Source organism: Crocodylus porosus, unplaced genomic scaffold, assembly GCF_001723895.1.
Source record: "Crocodylus porosus isolate Cpor-Errol unplaced genomic scaffold, CroPor_comp1, whole genome shotgun sequence".
Classification (NCBI taxonomy): Eukaryota; Metazoa; Chordata; order Crocodylia; family Crocodylidae; genus Crocodylus; species Crocodylus porosus.
This window is the reverse complement of record NW_017728947.1, coordinates 88,236,600-88,251,450: the sequence shown is the minus strand read 5'-3', so window position 1 is coordinate 88,251,450 and position 14,851 is coordinate 88,236,600. Positions and strand designations below refer to the sequence as shown.

Here is a 14,851-nt window from a genome sequence, read left to right as displayed (position 1 = left end):
CTGAACCGACATTCGGTTTTCAATTGGAAATGGCAGGGAGAGGCCTGCACTGACCCAAGCCAGTAGGCAGGGGGGCGCTAGAGCACATCTCCCAGCCGCTGGCCATTGCCAGCCCAACCAAGTGTCCTCAAACCCCTACTATCCCCCAACAGGGATTATAAAGTCCCCTGTGGGAGAGCCTCCCCCTCAGGAGGTTTCCCCTAGCCTGGGTTCCCCAGCCCAGGCAGCCCTGGGGAACTGAGGGGAATTCGCATCCCCGCCTTCCCAGTTGCTGACTGCTTGAGCCCCTGCCACAGGAAGGAGGGAGGAGTCCTCTGGGCACGTGCAGCACGCCATGGGGTACTGAGCTCCCACCTTGGGGGTCTTCTCCCCACCCTAGCTCAGGGTCCGGCAGCCCTAGGGAGCTGAAGGGAGTTCTTCCCCTCCCTACCCCCAACCCCTTGCCTTAGCTGCTGCAAGTCTTGGGGGTAGACCGGGGAGCAGAGGGAAATTTCTCTGCTCTGCATTAGTTTTGCCTCACTCACAACAGATAAAGCAAAACTGGCTGGGGAGGAGCAGAATTTCCCTCCTCTCCCTGAAGCTGCCTGAGACTTACAGGGGCTGAGGCAAGCAGCTCTGCAGGTTCAGAAGAAGAATGCCCCTCAGCTCCCTGGGGTTGCCTGGGCTGGGAGGACACTGGGCTGGGGTGGGGGGAAGCCCCCCAAGGTGGGGGCTCCCTAGTGCCCCCTTGCTGGGCTGTACAGGCAGGAACCTGGCCTGGAAGACTCCTTCTCCCTCTCTCCTGTGGCAGTTTCTGAAGCAGTCAGCATCTGGGAAGGGGGAAGGGCGGGAATATAGCTGCCAGGAGCTGAAAAGCCCCTAGCACAGGGGCTTTCCCTTTCCCCACATGCTGTGTGGACCCCGGCTAGGGAGGACTGGGGTCTGTTCCCTTCCCTCCCCAACCCTATGGGCTGATGGACACAGGTAGGAAGCTGTCTAAGGACCAGAGCGGTGAGGCAGTCCCTGCTTCACTGGAGCAGGTAGAATGGTCCAGGACTGCAAAGCATCCCGGGATGCTGGGGGACTGAGAGTTAATTTGAACTGGGAAGGGATCTAGGACAGAGGTTCCATAAACTGGTTTGACCTAAATCAGTTAAGTCTGATGCTACATCCAACCAGGTTCATCTTAAACCAGTTTTGGTCATTTTGAAAACAGTTTATGTGGACTGAACTTCTGTTCTGTTACAGGTTTAAACCAGTTTCTGATCACTTAAACTGATTTGTGTAATTTCTGCCCCTAGCAATGGTCAATGAATTTTGCTTCATAAATTCGTTGTGCCAACTTGGGCCACCTTTAACACTGCTCACTTTTTTTTTCCTGCTTTTTATAGCCATTTCCTTGGGTCTTTGTCTGAATCATTGCTGTTGAGCTTTCCCAGCCCATGGCGGCAGCCTCGTCTGCCACCCCCCCCCCCCCACAGATCTGGAAGCATGTGGTCCCCATGCCTTCCTGGGGTGTGTACAGTGGTGGAAGCTGCCATTCCCTCCCTGTGCTGGGCATCCACCAGATGAGCCACTTGCGGCTCTGTCCTGCACCCTACCTCAGCTGTGCAGGGCCTGCTGCTTCTCCCTGCCCCTTCCCCCACAGACTTGCCTTCTGGAGGGGCACGTGCTCAGCCCTCTCAAATAATTTTTTTCTCCCTCTACCTGTGACAGGAAGTAGCCCCCTGCACCCTCTTGCGTAGTGAGTTCTGTCTAGTGGGCACCAGCAGAGGGGCAGCCTGGCTCCTTGGTGACCGTGGTCTCCCACCCCTCTGGGCAGTGTGAGGCAGTGGCTGGGCCCCAGGGACGCCCCGCACACCCTGCCCTGAGCATGCAGGGGCTGGTTGGGCTTAGCAGGAGTTTGACGCTGTCGTGAGGATGCAGGGGCTGAGCTGGGCTCAGTGGGAGTTTGCCACTTCCCCTGCTAGGACCTGGGCAGACCAAACAGCTGGTGGCACTGGGCTCCTGGTTGCTAACAGCTCTGTCCCTTGATGGTGGGACCCCACAGCAATGTTCCCCGTTCCAGGCTCTGTCACCAGCAGCTGGCATCCAACCAACCCCTCCTCCCAGCATAGCCCCCAGCTCCTGCAGTGGCTGCCTGAGCCGCTGCTAGAGGAGCAGTAGCAGGTGGCACAGGCAGCGGCTCCCCCCCCCTCCTACAGTGGCTGCTGAGTGTGTATGTGTGTGTGCAGGGTACCCCCCAGCCCAAATTTCCTTGCCCCCGTCTTGGATTTTTTTTCATACATCCCTTTTCTATAAGTATGTACTATTATACCAATGGAAATATTTATGCGTGTGTGTTGAAATTGATGTTTAGTGATAAAAATTGAATCCTGCCAAGCCTACCCATAGATTATGCATGTAAAAGTATGATAGTTTAGACTTTTAAAACTTATGGAAACTTTTGAATAAACTACATCAAGATTTTTTTAAAGGATTTTTTGTCATTATTTTTAATGTCAGCTTTTTTGCTGAGTCACTTTCTCCTTTGGAAAAGTTCTGGTGAATTGGCCTTTTAAAATGGCAGCCAGCTCCTATTGTCAGCAACAGTCTAAGACTCATTTCTGTTTCCATGTTCCTAATAGTTTGCTGCTTTATCTTGGGATTGTAGAGCACCATCTGTTTCCTTAGAGGCTGGCACAAATAAAAGATAGTTATTATCTTAACTCAGGATAACTTGTATCCTCATTCTCTTTGAGAACAATGAAAGATGGCAGAATTCTTTTAACTTGTCCAAACATGACATTTTAGGTGTTGTTCTTTTGAAGCAGAGATGTTTTAATTAATCGGGGGGCGGGGAATATATAATTCCATTGAGTCTTAGAGACTGGTCACTTCACTATATTAAGTCTATTGGGGGCAAGAACCAAGACCTGTTAAGTCTGTGGAAAGACTCTAATTGGCTGAAATGGGCTATTAATCCCAACCCTCACCCTCTGTGTTTTTATTACTTATCATTTTTTTTTTTTTTTTTTTTTTATAGATAAGCCATTATTCCCTTCAGTATCTGTATTGTATTATATTTAAACTATAAACTTTTATGCTCGGGTACATCGCTTCCTATATTGTGTATTAGTATTTTCAATATTATCATGTTGTTAGTATCATCATTAATGACTAAGAGGGTAGAACTGAGTGTATGTTTATTAAGTATGCAGATGACACCATGCTGTATGGGGTAGCAGGGAATTTGAAGGACTGTATTAGGATTCAAAATGACTTTGATAAATTTGAAAAATGGGATTCAATAAAGATTATGAAATTCAGTAAGGTAAAGTGTAGAGTGCTACAGTCTAAAGGGAACAATCACATGTACATATATAGGACAGGGAATGAGTGGTTGGGCTACAGTACTGCAGTAAATAATCTGTGAATTATAGTGGTTTCTAAGATGAAGATGAGTCAACAGTGTAACATTGTAAAAGAGAGCTAATACCATACTGTGGTGTGTTAACAGGAGTATTATGTGCAAGTCATAGAAAGTGATTATTCCACTTTATTAGGAACTTGTGAGGCTTCACTTGAGCTACTGTATCCAGTTTGGACACTTGATTTTAAAACCTTGACAAACTGAAAAGGATTCAAAGGCGAACACTGAACATAACTAGAGGACTGGAAAAAATGACATATGGCAAAGACTGAAAGAACACGAAAATTGCTGTTATAAAATAAATGGCAATGAAATGTTCTCTTTGTTCACATGGACATAAAAGTCAATAATAGTCTTAAATCACAATGAAGAAGGTATAGGCTTGATATTAGGAAGAACTTTCTAGCTATGTGTGTGGCTAAGAACTGGAATAGGTTACCTAGAGAATTTGTAGAATTGTCATCATTGATGCACGTTAAACAAACATTTGTCTGGGCAGGGTTAGACCAGAAGAAACCTGCCTTGAAGGCAGGGAGGGGGTAGACTAGATGACTTCAAGTTCCCTTTTAAACCCTATTTTTATATGATTCTGTGTACAGAGCCATGTACTGTAGAAGGCTAATTTCTGTTTGAATCTTTACACATTAAAGTGAGACAGCAGTGTCAAATACATAGGCCAGATCTGGTCTGCAGAGGTGCATCACCTGACCTGTGGGTTTCTGGCCACTACTGCCAGCAGCTATGAAGATAATGCCACCTCATCATAGCTGTTAGAGCCATTGTGTGTGTCCAAGTGGCCAGCAGCTAGGAGGTGAACAATGCTGAATTTAGTGTTTTAACTTGCTGCTGGTGACAAATTTTATAGCAACTGGTGACGGGGTTGAGCAGGGCGTTATAGCATCACTGACTAAGTGGCTCTTGCAGCTGTGGTGATCTAGCTTAAGGGGCAGAGGCATTAACTCCTTGGCAGGGATGTGGGTTTTCCAGTAAATTTTGAATTGGAAATTTTTCCAGTGCCCTAAATATAGAGTGTGATCTGATTTAGCATGTTTATTTGACTTGTATTTAGTAAATAAAACTAAAAAAAGTACCCCATGTTAATTTTATGTCCCAGTAGTCACAAGTATTTGAACTAAAATATTTGATTAGGGAACAAAATAAATACAGGACACTTAATGTTCTTTAAATGTTATATTTAAAAAAATGCAAATCTTTGTGTGGAAAGAAATTATTTTATTGGAATACTTGTAAAAATGTAAACACAATACATAATAACATGTACTTCCCTTACATTGTTTGTTTAAATTTAAGGAAAAAAAAGAAGGCACTGAAAACTGTCAACACACTAATTTTAGCACACCCAAAGAACTGTGCAGGATATGTCATGGTTGTCCATGCATCTGCTTCAAGAGAGTTTATCTCTCTTCCACTGAAGTCATTGCGGCATCTCCAGTTTCACTGTTACTATCTGTAGAATCACTCGCATTACTTATCAGATCCATTTCAGAATCAGATTGAGGCAAATCTGATTCAGAACTACTTGAACCACATTCTCTTTCACTAACCGATGATTTTACCAGTGAGTCTATGGGCAAGGGCAACTTATCATCACTTTATCTTCACTAATTGTGCTTCTGATTGATTCTCCAGAAGCAAGAGGTTTTGAGAAATAGAAACAAGCTTACCAGTGTGTTCATTTGTTCATGTATTCCTCTTTTTTGTCTTGATTGAGCTGAAAGCCTTCCAGTTCTGTTCACAAGAAGCTGCTGTTGGTGGAATACTTAGGAACCTTGGCACAATCCTGGACAACAGTTGAGTGTTACAGTATCCCTTCCACCATGTGAGAGGAGACATAGTCTCTGCAGCCAGCAAAATGATGTCTTTGTTCCAAAGTTTTTCTTTTGCACAGTACTCAGCAGTGACTTTCATCATGGCTGTTTCATTGAAGTTGGGGACATTCTTAGCTACTTCTATAATTGTAATCGATAGCAGTAGATAATTCATCTTCTGATAAATGTTGTAAGATATTGCTAACAATGATCATATGTAACCTAGCATCTAAAAACAGAATACTGTGCAGTCAACCTTTTTTTTTCTAAATGTATACCAGCCATGCAGATGGTTCTTGCATCTTCAAATTCTTTACAGTCTCCCAAATTATTCCCTTTCATATAACAGCATGGCCTGATAGTTGGGGAAAATGGGACCACTTGGGACTGGAGCACAGGGAAAAGAAAAGTAAGCTCCAGATGCTCTTCTGCAGCCCTCTTTTTTTTTTTTTATATAAGTGAAACTAACTTTGTAGAGATGTGGTCTTCTAGATAAATAGATTCTATTCAATTTTGATATACAAAGACCTAAATGAAAGTCCTTAAAGCCAATGCAGATTTAAAAGCACTGTTTTGGGAGAGTGGGAGTGAAAGTCTAAAAGCTGCTGAATTTTGCAGTGGATAGATTGAACAATGAAGTTCTCCATAGAATTAATTTCAGTAATGAAATCTGGAGATGGTATAGGCATGCATGATGGCTGCAAGGCTACATCCAAAAGAAGTAGGGTCAAGTTCTTGGTCATACAGAGATGGGAGAGATGAACTGGCCATACTTGTTCTTGCTTTTCTAATAGTTCATTTTGGTTCCGATTGTTTATCTAGGCGTGAACTTGACTGGCTCGCCCGGCATCTGTATAGATATAGATCTGTATAAAAGCTCAGCAGGGCTTTTTGGTGCTGTTATTTAATAGCTGACTGAATCAGCTATTAGATAAAAATGCCAAAAACCCCCGCTGAAGCACACAACCTATAAAGATGTTGAGGAGCCAGGTTAAACTGATGTGATTCCTTTTCTGGCAAAGTGCTGTTTCTCTTCCTGCAGGCCCCGCCCCATCGCACACATTTTTCAGAGGCTCTAATGTTCAGGTGATTGGTGAATACTCTGTTTAGTTGTTGTTAGTTTGTCCTGTTCATGTCCTGGAGGAGGATCTAATTTAAACAGGATTATACTTCTTCAAACAGTTCTGTGAGAGGGAAGAATTTTTATGGGTGATATCTTCTTATTGAACCAACCGCATGGTTGGGATAGGTTTAGATAAGTAGTTCTGACTTCCTTCTGTAAAATCATAGGACTTGGATGTGATACTTTTAAAGCCAAGAAGCTTTATTACAGTTGTCTGCATTCTAATATTCTGGAGCTTCTTTGTATTTAAACTAGTTCAGTAACTGTTCTGTTTGGTCTTTGGAATGCGTTTAACTTTCTGCCCCATTTTACGAAGTTTGGGTTGTTAACCATTCAAAAGCATGCTCATTTCAAAATAACATTTTCTATCACAATTACCAGTGGGTGGAAATGATGAAAATATTCCAGAGATGTGAGATTTTTCTAAAAGCTTATTACAAATCCTAATTTTAGAACAAATTGGAGATGATGTTTTACTGTTCCATGGCATGGTTAAAGGTCTAACCAGTATTTCTTTAGAGGTTTGGGTTTTCATTTATTAATTTTTGTATAATGTTGGCAGATGCTATTTGGCACGTAACAAATTTACCTCTAAAGAAAATGTCAATTTTCACTACAGTAATTGTTTTCCTAAATCTTCCTCCTCAGTATTTAAAGATGCTCAATTTTTCTTCTTTTTTTATGCCTGTGGAAAATGCTTAGAAGCTGCTGGAAGGTAAAAGTAATAGTGGTGCAGGTAGCTGTGTGTGCTGTGCAACAGTGTCATATTTTTTTTGTTACTTTATAGCTAAAAATTCTGGTGATGGTATATGAGTGTTGGATGTTTAGTTTTACTTTTGATGCACTAAAATATATCTAGGTGGTTTTGTATCCATATAACATTTGGAGGAGACCCACAGGTGTTTTTCACTTGGAGTGCACCATTTGGGTAGGGGCTGTGGCCTGTTTGTTTTGCTACTGATGTTAAAGTATTTAAAGATGACATTACATGCAAGAGGATATTTAAAGAAAGGGTGGAACATTTCTGAAAAATGCTGCAGACTCTCTGGAAGCCAAGGAACATGTATTCAATTTCTGCTTAAAACCAAGCAGAAAATAATAGAAACAAGGTACGGCCAGAATTTTGTACTGAATTGTCTGATAGGAATGAGGTATGGCATTACGGTATTTTTTGATTGTGAAATGCTAGTGATTCTTTCAGACAAGAGCTAGTTTGCTGATTTGGTTAGGTTTTTAATGCCCATGTTACACGCTCTGCAGATGTGGGGAGAGCAGCGGATGTTATATACCTTGACTTTAGTGAGGCTTTTCGTTCGGTCTCTCTCAACGTTCTTATCAACAAAGTTAAGGAAATACAGTCTAGATGAAAGTACTGAAAGGTGGATATGTAAGTGGGTTGGATCATTGTACTTGACAAGTAGTCATCAATGGCTCAATTTTTAGTTAGGAGGAGGTATTGAGTGGGCTACTGCATGCATCATTATATATAGTCCCTTTCTGGCAGCTGTGTCTGTTAACTGCAGTTTTGTTAAGGAGGAACTTACCTTATATCTTCAGGTTCTTTTATCAGTATTGCAAAAACTTTCCCCACTGTTGGAGCACAACTGTTGGGACTTTAACTTTGTTAAGATATAGTTCATGGATATACCTTATTAACAACTTGCTCAAGGATCTTTAGTGTCCAGATGTCTTCCTGATAGCCTTTACGTCTGGTAGAAGAGTCAAGGATCTCAGTTTCCTGGCTATTTAATCTCATTGTGGTCCATAAGGGCAAAGTCATTAAATTTAATTCCCAAAGGAGTCTCAGGTATATCGGTACATTTCCATCTCCTTATTCTCTCACTCCTAGGCATTTAGTCAAAACATAGATATAAAGAAGGCACGCACTCCTTCTGCCTAGAAAAGACTAAAAACTTCAGCCATATAATTATACCTGTCCACATGTGGGAACACCCTTTTTCCAACGGTATGAAGAGATGTTTAGAGGATTTGTTACACTTTAGCTATACTTCACACGTCTTGTTTTAAAGGCACACTTTGCAAGAGCCATAATAGCCTCATTAAGTATGCTTCATTGCTAATAAAAATAAAAAATAAAGCTACATCTTTACCAAGCATTACTTTTTGGAGTTAACATCTTATTGTAATGCCCAGTTAGGGAGGGCAGTCCTAAAGTGGATGTTTAACCAGGACTCCTGGGAGAGCACTGTTTGCTTAAATCCCACAAGTGGGAATTCAGAGACCCTTGAAGAGAGAAGTTGCTCTTAGAGATCAGTTACTAAGAAGCGGCTTCTGTGCATTCATTATCTGCCCATTTCCCTCTTTAGCTCAAATTTTTATTTTAATATAAACAGGACTTTGCCATTTGGGGTGGAGGAAGCGGGTAGGCCCTTTTATTTATGGTAAAGTTATGATCAGTATTGTTCAAGGATGTGCACCTCTCAAATAGGTACAGTTTTCAAGGGCATTCTGCAGTTTCATGCTGTACCATATTCCAGGAGTATGAATGTACGGAGGTACTTAGTAACTGTTCTTTAAGAATTACCCATCTTTCCCACAAATAATAAAAGGTACTTTCAGTGTTTGTGGCCTCCTCCCTTCTTCTATCTAAACTTATATACACTGCATGTATGTGTATGTTTCAGTCATGTGACAAATTAGAGAGCTGCAAGTTGAGTATAATTTATTACCAGTTTAGATTAGTGGACAACATGTAGTGACCAGTCTCTTCTAGGACCTTAGCCGACATTTCTAACTTCAGTATCTTCAAAGAGTTGTTATTTGTAATAAAGTTATTATAACTGGCGTGATTCTGTATTTCTTCTTCCCCATCCCAAAATGTTGTTTTCCTTTCAAGGACCTCATTGAGGAGTGGCTTGAGAGGTCAGTTTTCAGGCCCAGATAAGTGATAAATTTAAGTTATAGCCTAACCTTGCAAAGCTTTTTATACAAGACGTTGGCGTGCCTTAACTTTCCAGTGAGTATTGATTTAATAGCCTTGAAAGGTCCTGAGGAATCAGGTTTTAAAATCTTAGCAAATTAGGTATAGTATCTCTGATATGGATACAAAAAATCATGGACTCAATATAGACATTGGATTCATGACACATTACAACCTGCCTGACATCTGATTCACCAGGTACCTCCCTGACCTGACTTCTTACATTCTTCTTTTCCTCCACCTTTTCTCCCCTCCCCTACTTTTCTGCCCTTTGTCTCCCTGATTTCCAGCTATTTCCTTGTTCATTGACAGCTTCTTTTCCATCCCACCCAAAGCCCCTTGCCCCCCAGGCACCTTTTCACCTTTGTATTAGTACCACTGTAATGTTTCCCTTAGGCCAGGGGTTGTGAACCAGGGGTACACGGAAAGGGGCTGGGGGTACGTGCGGGCAGGCAGGGATGGAGTGCTATTTTCCACTGCCATGTGCAAGGCTCTCCCCACCCCCCAGCTCCGTGTCCAACTGGAGCCCCCCCAACTCCATGCCTCTCCATTGGAAATGTACCCAGAAGGGGTACATTCCTTTAAAAAAAAAGGTTGAAAACCCCATACCTTAGGCTTTTTCCCCCCCTGCTTTTTCCTTCCATCCCCCTTCGTGCTTTACCTTTTGCTTTTCTAATTTCTACCTATTTATATTTTCACTGACATCCCATCACACTTTTTTAGCTTCTCTTATTCCTGTTTTCCTGATCAACTATTTCCTTTTTCACAGACATCTTCTTTTCTACCCTGTATTGTATCCCACCCAAAGTCCCTTGCCCCCAGCCTGGGTTCTGTGGCTGTCAGCAGGTACCCTGGCTCTGGGTAGCTGTTGGAGCCCGGGCTGCTTCCAGCAGGGCTTGCAGCATCCCAGCTGCCTGCTGGGAGCAGCCCAGGCTCCCAGCTGGCAGCAGCTACCGGAGCTGGGGCCGGCTGCAGCCAGGAGGCTCCAAACAGCTGCGTTGGGCTCCAGAGTCCCAGCATCAGTTCTGTACTGGCACTTGCACCTGCGCGTCAGTAGGTAGTGGGGTAGGGGCCTGAGGCAGCACAACCCTGGTCTCTCCCCTGCTCCTGGCACAGAGTTGGTGACTGGTCTCCGGAGCCTGGTTCAGTGGCTTGTAGCCAGCATGGGGTCTAGTCAGCTGCAGCAAGCAGCGGGCAGAATGCAAACAGCTCCACAGCTCTGGCATCAGCTCCATGCTGGTGGCAACTGCACGGCCACCTTGCGGCGGGCTGCACTGTCTTGCACTGCCTCAGGCCCTTCCCCCACTGCCCGCTCTAAGGCTCATGCACACGCTGGGTATGGAGCTGATCCCATGGCTCTGAAGCCTGGTGCAGCTGTTTGCATCCTCCTGGCTGCAGCCGGCCCCAGCTCTGGGTAGCTGGTGCCAGCCGGGAGCCTGGGCTGCTCCCAGCAGGCAGCTGGGATGCTGCAAGCCTTGCTGAGAGCAACGCAGGCTCCATCACTGACAGCAGCTACCCAGAGCCAGGGCTGGTCCTGGCATGCTGAGCAAAATGGCCTTGTGTGCCATGCTTGGCATGTGTGCTGAGGGTTGCCTGCTGCTTGCTGCAGCTGACTAGAGCCCATGCTGGCTACATTTGTATGGGGGTTGTCTAGTCTACCCCCCATAAAAATGCAGTGTGCTGTTCCTGCGCCATCCTAGACAAATGCTTGTCCAGATTCTTTTTGAAAAAAGGAGAGTCTACAATTTGCCTGGGCAGCTGGTTCCATTGTCCTGCTGTTCTGACCCTGAAGGACAGCATGTCCAAATCCTTGTCTGACAATCTCACCCAACTATAAAAGATCCAATAAAAGATATTGCCAAAAAAACCTCTTACTTCTGGTACATTTCCTGGCCTGTCCTGGCTACAACATTCCAACTCCTGTAAGAAATATGTTTATTTCTTTTTGTGTGCAGTATTTTTTGTTCTTCCTCTAAGATTAAAGCTGCCTTGCTGTAGTTCAAAACTGTTGCTTTATGTAATACCCTCTGTGGCAAAGGGGAGTCCCCTGTAGTTCAGTGGTAAAATTGTTGTCTGCCAGACGAGAGACCCAGGTTCAATTCAAACTATGTTTATACAAATACAGCCATGGAGACACCAAATGTTTGGATCTAGTCTGGCCTTTGGATTCTGTCTCGGTAGCCTAAAGGGGGGATGGAAGGTCTGGGCAGCCTCGGCTCTTCCAAAACTCCTGCCTAGGCATATGTGTCAAAGAGGGTGACCTCTCATGCATACACCGTGATCTGGAAGGATCAACAGTTGCCAAATGTGGCAAGGGAGAATGGTTGTTCTTTCATGTGTTTGAAAATTATCATGGCTTCCTTTCAGCACACTGTTCTTCCAGTTTTACCTTAGGTTGGAATGCAAGGGGTTGAAGTCTGTTTTTCATCTTAGTTTCTTGCCTCTGGATCTTCTCCAGTTTGTCTACGATCTTAAAATGTTGGAGGGCAAACTTGCATGGTGCTTCCATCTGAGTGCTAACCATCATTGAGAAGAGACCTGTTATTACCTCCTATGTTAGCACTGCTACTTAGAATTGCAGGTCCTTCCCTTCCCCCCCCCCATGACTGCCTAAGACTGATGACTCATGTTGATTCACCAAAGTGTTTGTACTGCAAAGAAGGGCCTAGCCAAATCTCCCAGTCTGTATGTTGTACATTTGGTTTTTCTTTTTTCTTCCATAGACATAGTACCTTACATCTGTCTTTTTTATTGAATTTCATGTTGTTGTCCATAGCTCAATTATCTAATTTATAAAGACATTTTTTAATTCTGATTCTTTACTCCAGAATGTTTGGAATCCCTCCCAGTTCTGTCTTGTCTGTAGACTTGATCAGGAAGCTCTCACTTCCTGAATCTAAACCATGAATAAAAATGTTTAAAAACTTTGGACTCAGAACACTCCCTAGTGAACCTGTACTTGAGACCTCTTTCCATTTCATGTTAAGTGATTTACAAACAAACCACAAAAAATACTTTATTTTGTCACCTACAGGAAGCCCCCCAAATAAGACATGCACCTTGTTTTGGGGAGGCAGAATGAAAGAATTTATTCCCTTCCCCCACACCCCCCCAGTCTTCTCTGCCAGACACGGGCTCATCCTGCCCAACTGCACCTGGCTATATGCATCACTTACCCTTCTTCTAGCTTTGCAGCTCAAGCTTTAACCCCATCACGGGCACTGCCAAACGGCCAGTGCCTGCAAAGAGGTTAAAGCTTGAGCTGTGGAGTTTGCAAGGACAGAGCAAGTGACTGAACAGCAGAATCTGCTCCTACCTGTGCCAGGGAAGAGAAGGCAGCAGAGCCCCTGGCAACGATTCCAGTGTATCTATGCTCCATTCCAGCATAGAAATCTGCTTCCTTGCCTAAAACAGAGACACCCGTTTTGAGCTCATTTTGCAGGGGGAAGATGTGGGTAAATGCAGTGTATGTATTCCAAAAAACTTAAATCCTGAAAACAGAAAATACACAGGTATTACATACACTGTTCGTAATATGCTTTGAGAGCTGTAAATGGAGAAATTATCAGTACAGTGTGTTGTTAATACCAGTAGTTAATTAAGAGATCATTTTTCTGTACTGGAAGATTCACATACCTTTTATAGTGGACTGCCTTGTAAGTGAGGTGTGAGTGATTAGGGCTTGTCTTTTGATGACAGTCTTGAGATCATTGCAGAGATGGTATACCTGTGTGTGTGCTGTTTCAGTTAAATTGGCAAGTACCCAGCTCTTCTTAATGATTAATACTTTTCAAAGTATTATCTAAAGTCATCTTATGTAATGTAATATTTAATTTGCTCACAGAACAATGTAATGTTGGGTGGTCTGTGATTTTTGTTTTTATTTTGTCCTACAAATTATTTGAGGAAGGCAGCCAAGATTCAAACTATAGTCATTTTCCCCCCAAGTATTTGTCCACATGGTTCTTCCGGCATTGTGGGTGAGCTAATTAGCTTTGCTGCAGTATTGTGCAAAAGGAACTATACTGTTTTTAGTTCAAGAGGCGTGCAGTTTGGCAAAGCAGTCTAATTGTCTTTATTTATGTAGGCCTCTGCATCCACCACCATCGAACGGCAAAAAGTTGTCTGTTGTCTAAGGTGGTGTATGATGCTACCTACCCCAAAAAGATAAAGTTGTTTCTCTGAGATGTTTTGTGTATATGGACCTCATGACTTACCTACTTCTCTAAAGCAGAGCCTTAGGCCAGCAGTTTTCAAGTTCTTTGAGCTGAGCTGCACTTTGTTACAATTTTGTTTGCAGTCCAGGCTGCCTCTGTGCTGCAGGGCATGGGCTGGAGGACATAGAGCGTCTGCCTAGACTCAGTGAACACTGTTGGCCAATGTCTGATCCATCATGCTTTTCAAATTAAAATGGTGATAACATTCAGTATTAAATATTCTTTTTGTGCTACTTTTTCTTCTGTGAAAATTTTTGCTCAAATTACAGTTATTTGTCAATTAATTTGACATTTCATTGTGGTTCATGTGTGACAATTTTGACATGGGAGTTTCTTTCTTTTTCAGCAAATTTGACAGGCCATGCAGAGAAGGTGGGAATTGAAAACTTTGAACTCCTAAAAGTTCTTGGAACAGGAGGTAAGACTTAATTTTTATCTAAGTTGACCTTTTGAAGTAATATTATTTTCTACAGTACTGTTTCCTGGATTTGTTATTTTATAATTGGAACATATTATCTAGGAAGATTTGTCACTTGTTTATTCATTGCACAATCTGGAATATGTAAAGAACAAGTATGTAAAATTACAACATGTCAGATTTCTAATATAAAAGAAACATCCTTAGGTGCAGATGGGCAAATAGAACAATATTGAGAGGTGACTCATGACAATATAATCAAGCTAAATCTATGATCTGGTTCTAAGATATAAGATGTTGGCTTGAAGATTTTATTAATTGCTTCAGATTTCTTCAACTGTTGAAGTTCATAGTTTCCGGAAAAATAGGAAATTCTGTACCTACATCAACTGCAGTTTTGAAGCAAACATTGATAACTTTATCCTGTAAGCACAGTACTATTTTTAGGAGGATAAACAAAAGTATTCAGTATTGAATTATGTTTTTTTGTGATGATGGAGGCTTGTGCTTTTTGTGTGAGAATATTTAGAACTATTGAAAGACACTGGACTTAGTTTTTGAGACCTGATATCCCTTCTCTATCCGTGGAGGATTGATAACAAGGGGTGTATGTAGACGAAATGGGGGCCCTAAATTGAAGCTGTGGGTTTTAAAAAAACATCAGTTTAGGGCTGATTAAACCCCCATGTCATGTACACACCATGCTGACTTACCTGCCTCTCCAGCGGAGAGGGGAGGGCAAGCTCCTGGTGGGTGGAACAGTCCCTGGGCTGTGGGGAGGCTGGTGCTTCCCTCTGTGGCAGCAGCAGCCCTTCTCCCCAGGTGGCACCTGCCCATAGGCACCCAAGTCGAGTGGTCCCGGGGGTACCACTGCCACAGAGGGGAGCACCAGCCCACCGTGCAGCTCAGGCAGGCAGGCTCTGGGGGAGGGG

General features: G+C 43.2%; 1 protein-coding gene across 2 annotated transcripts in view; it reads left to right on the top strand.

Annotated features, from left to right (window-relative positions):
- RPS6KA5 (ribosomal protein S6 kinase A5) overlaps positions 1-14,851 on the top strand; it is a 155,796-nt gene that overhangs the window by 21,339 nt on the left and 119,606 nt on the right. For both annotated transcript variants that reach the window (XM_019552407.1, XM_019552406.1), the window contains exon 2: positions 13,848-13,919. In XM_019552407.1, the coding sequence (XP_019407952.1) occupies positions 13,848-13,919 (72 nt within the window). The remainder of the gene's footprint in view (positions 1-13,847; positions 13,920-14,851) is intronic.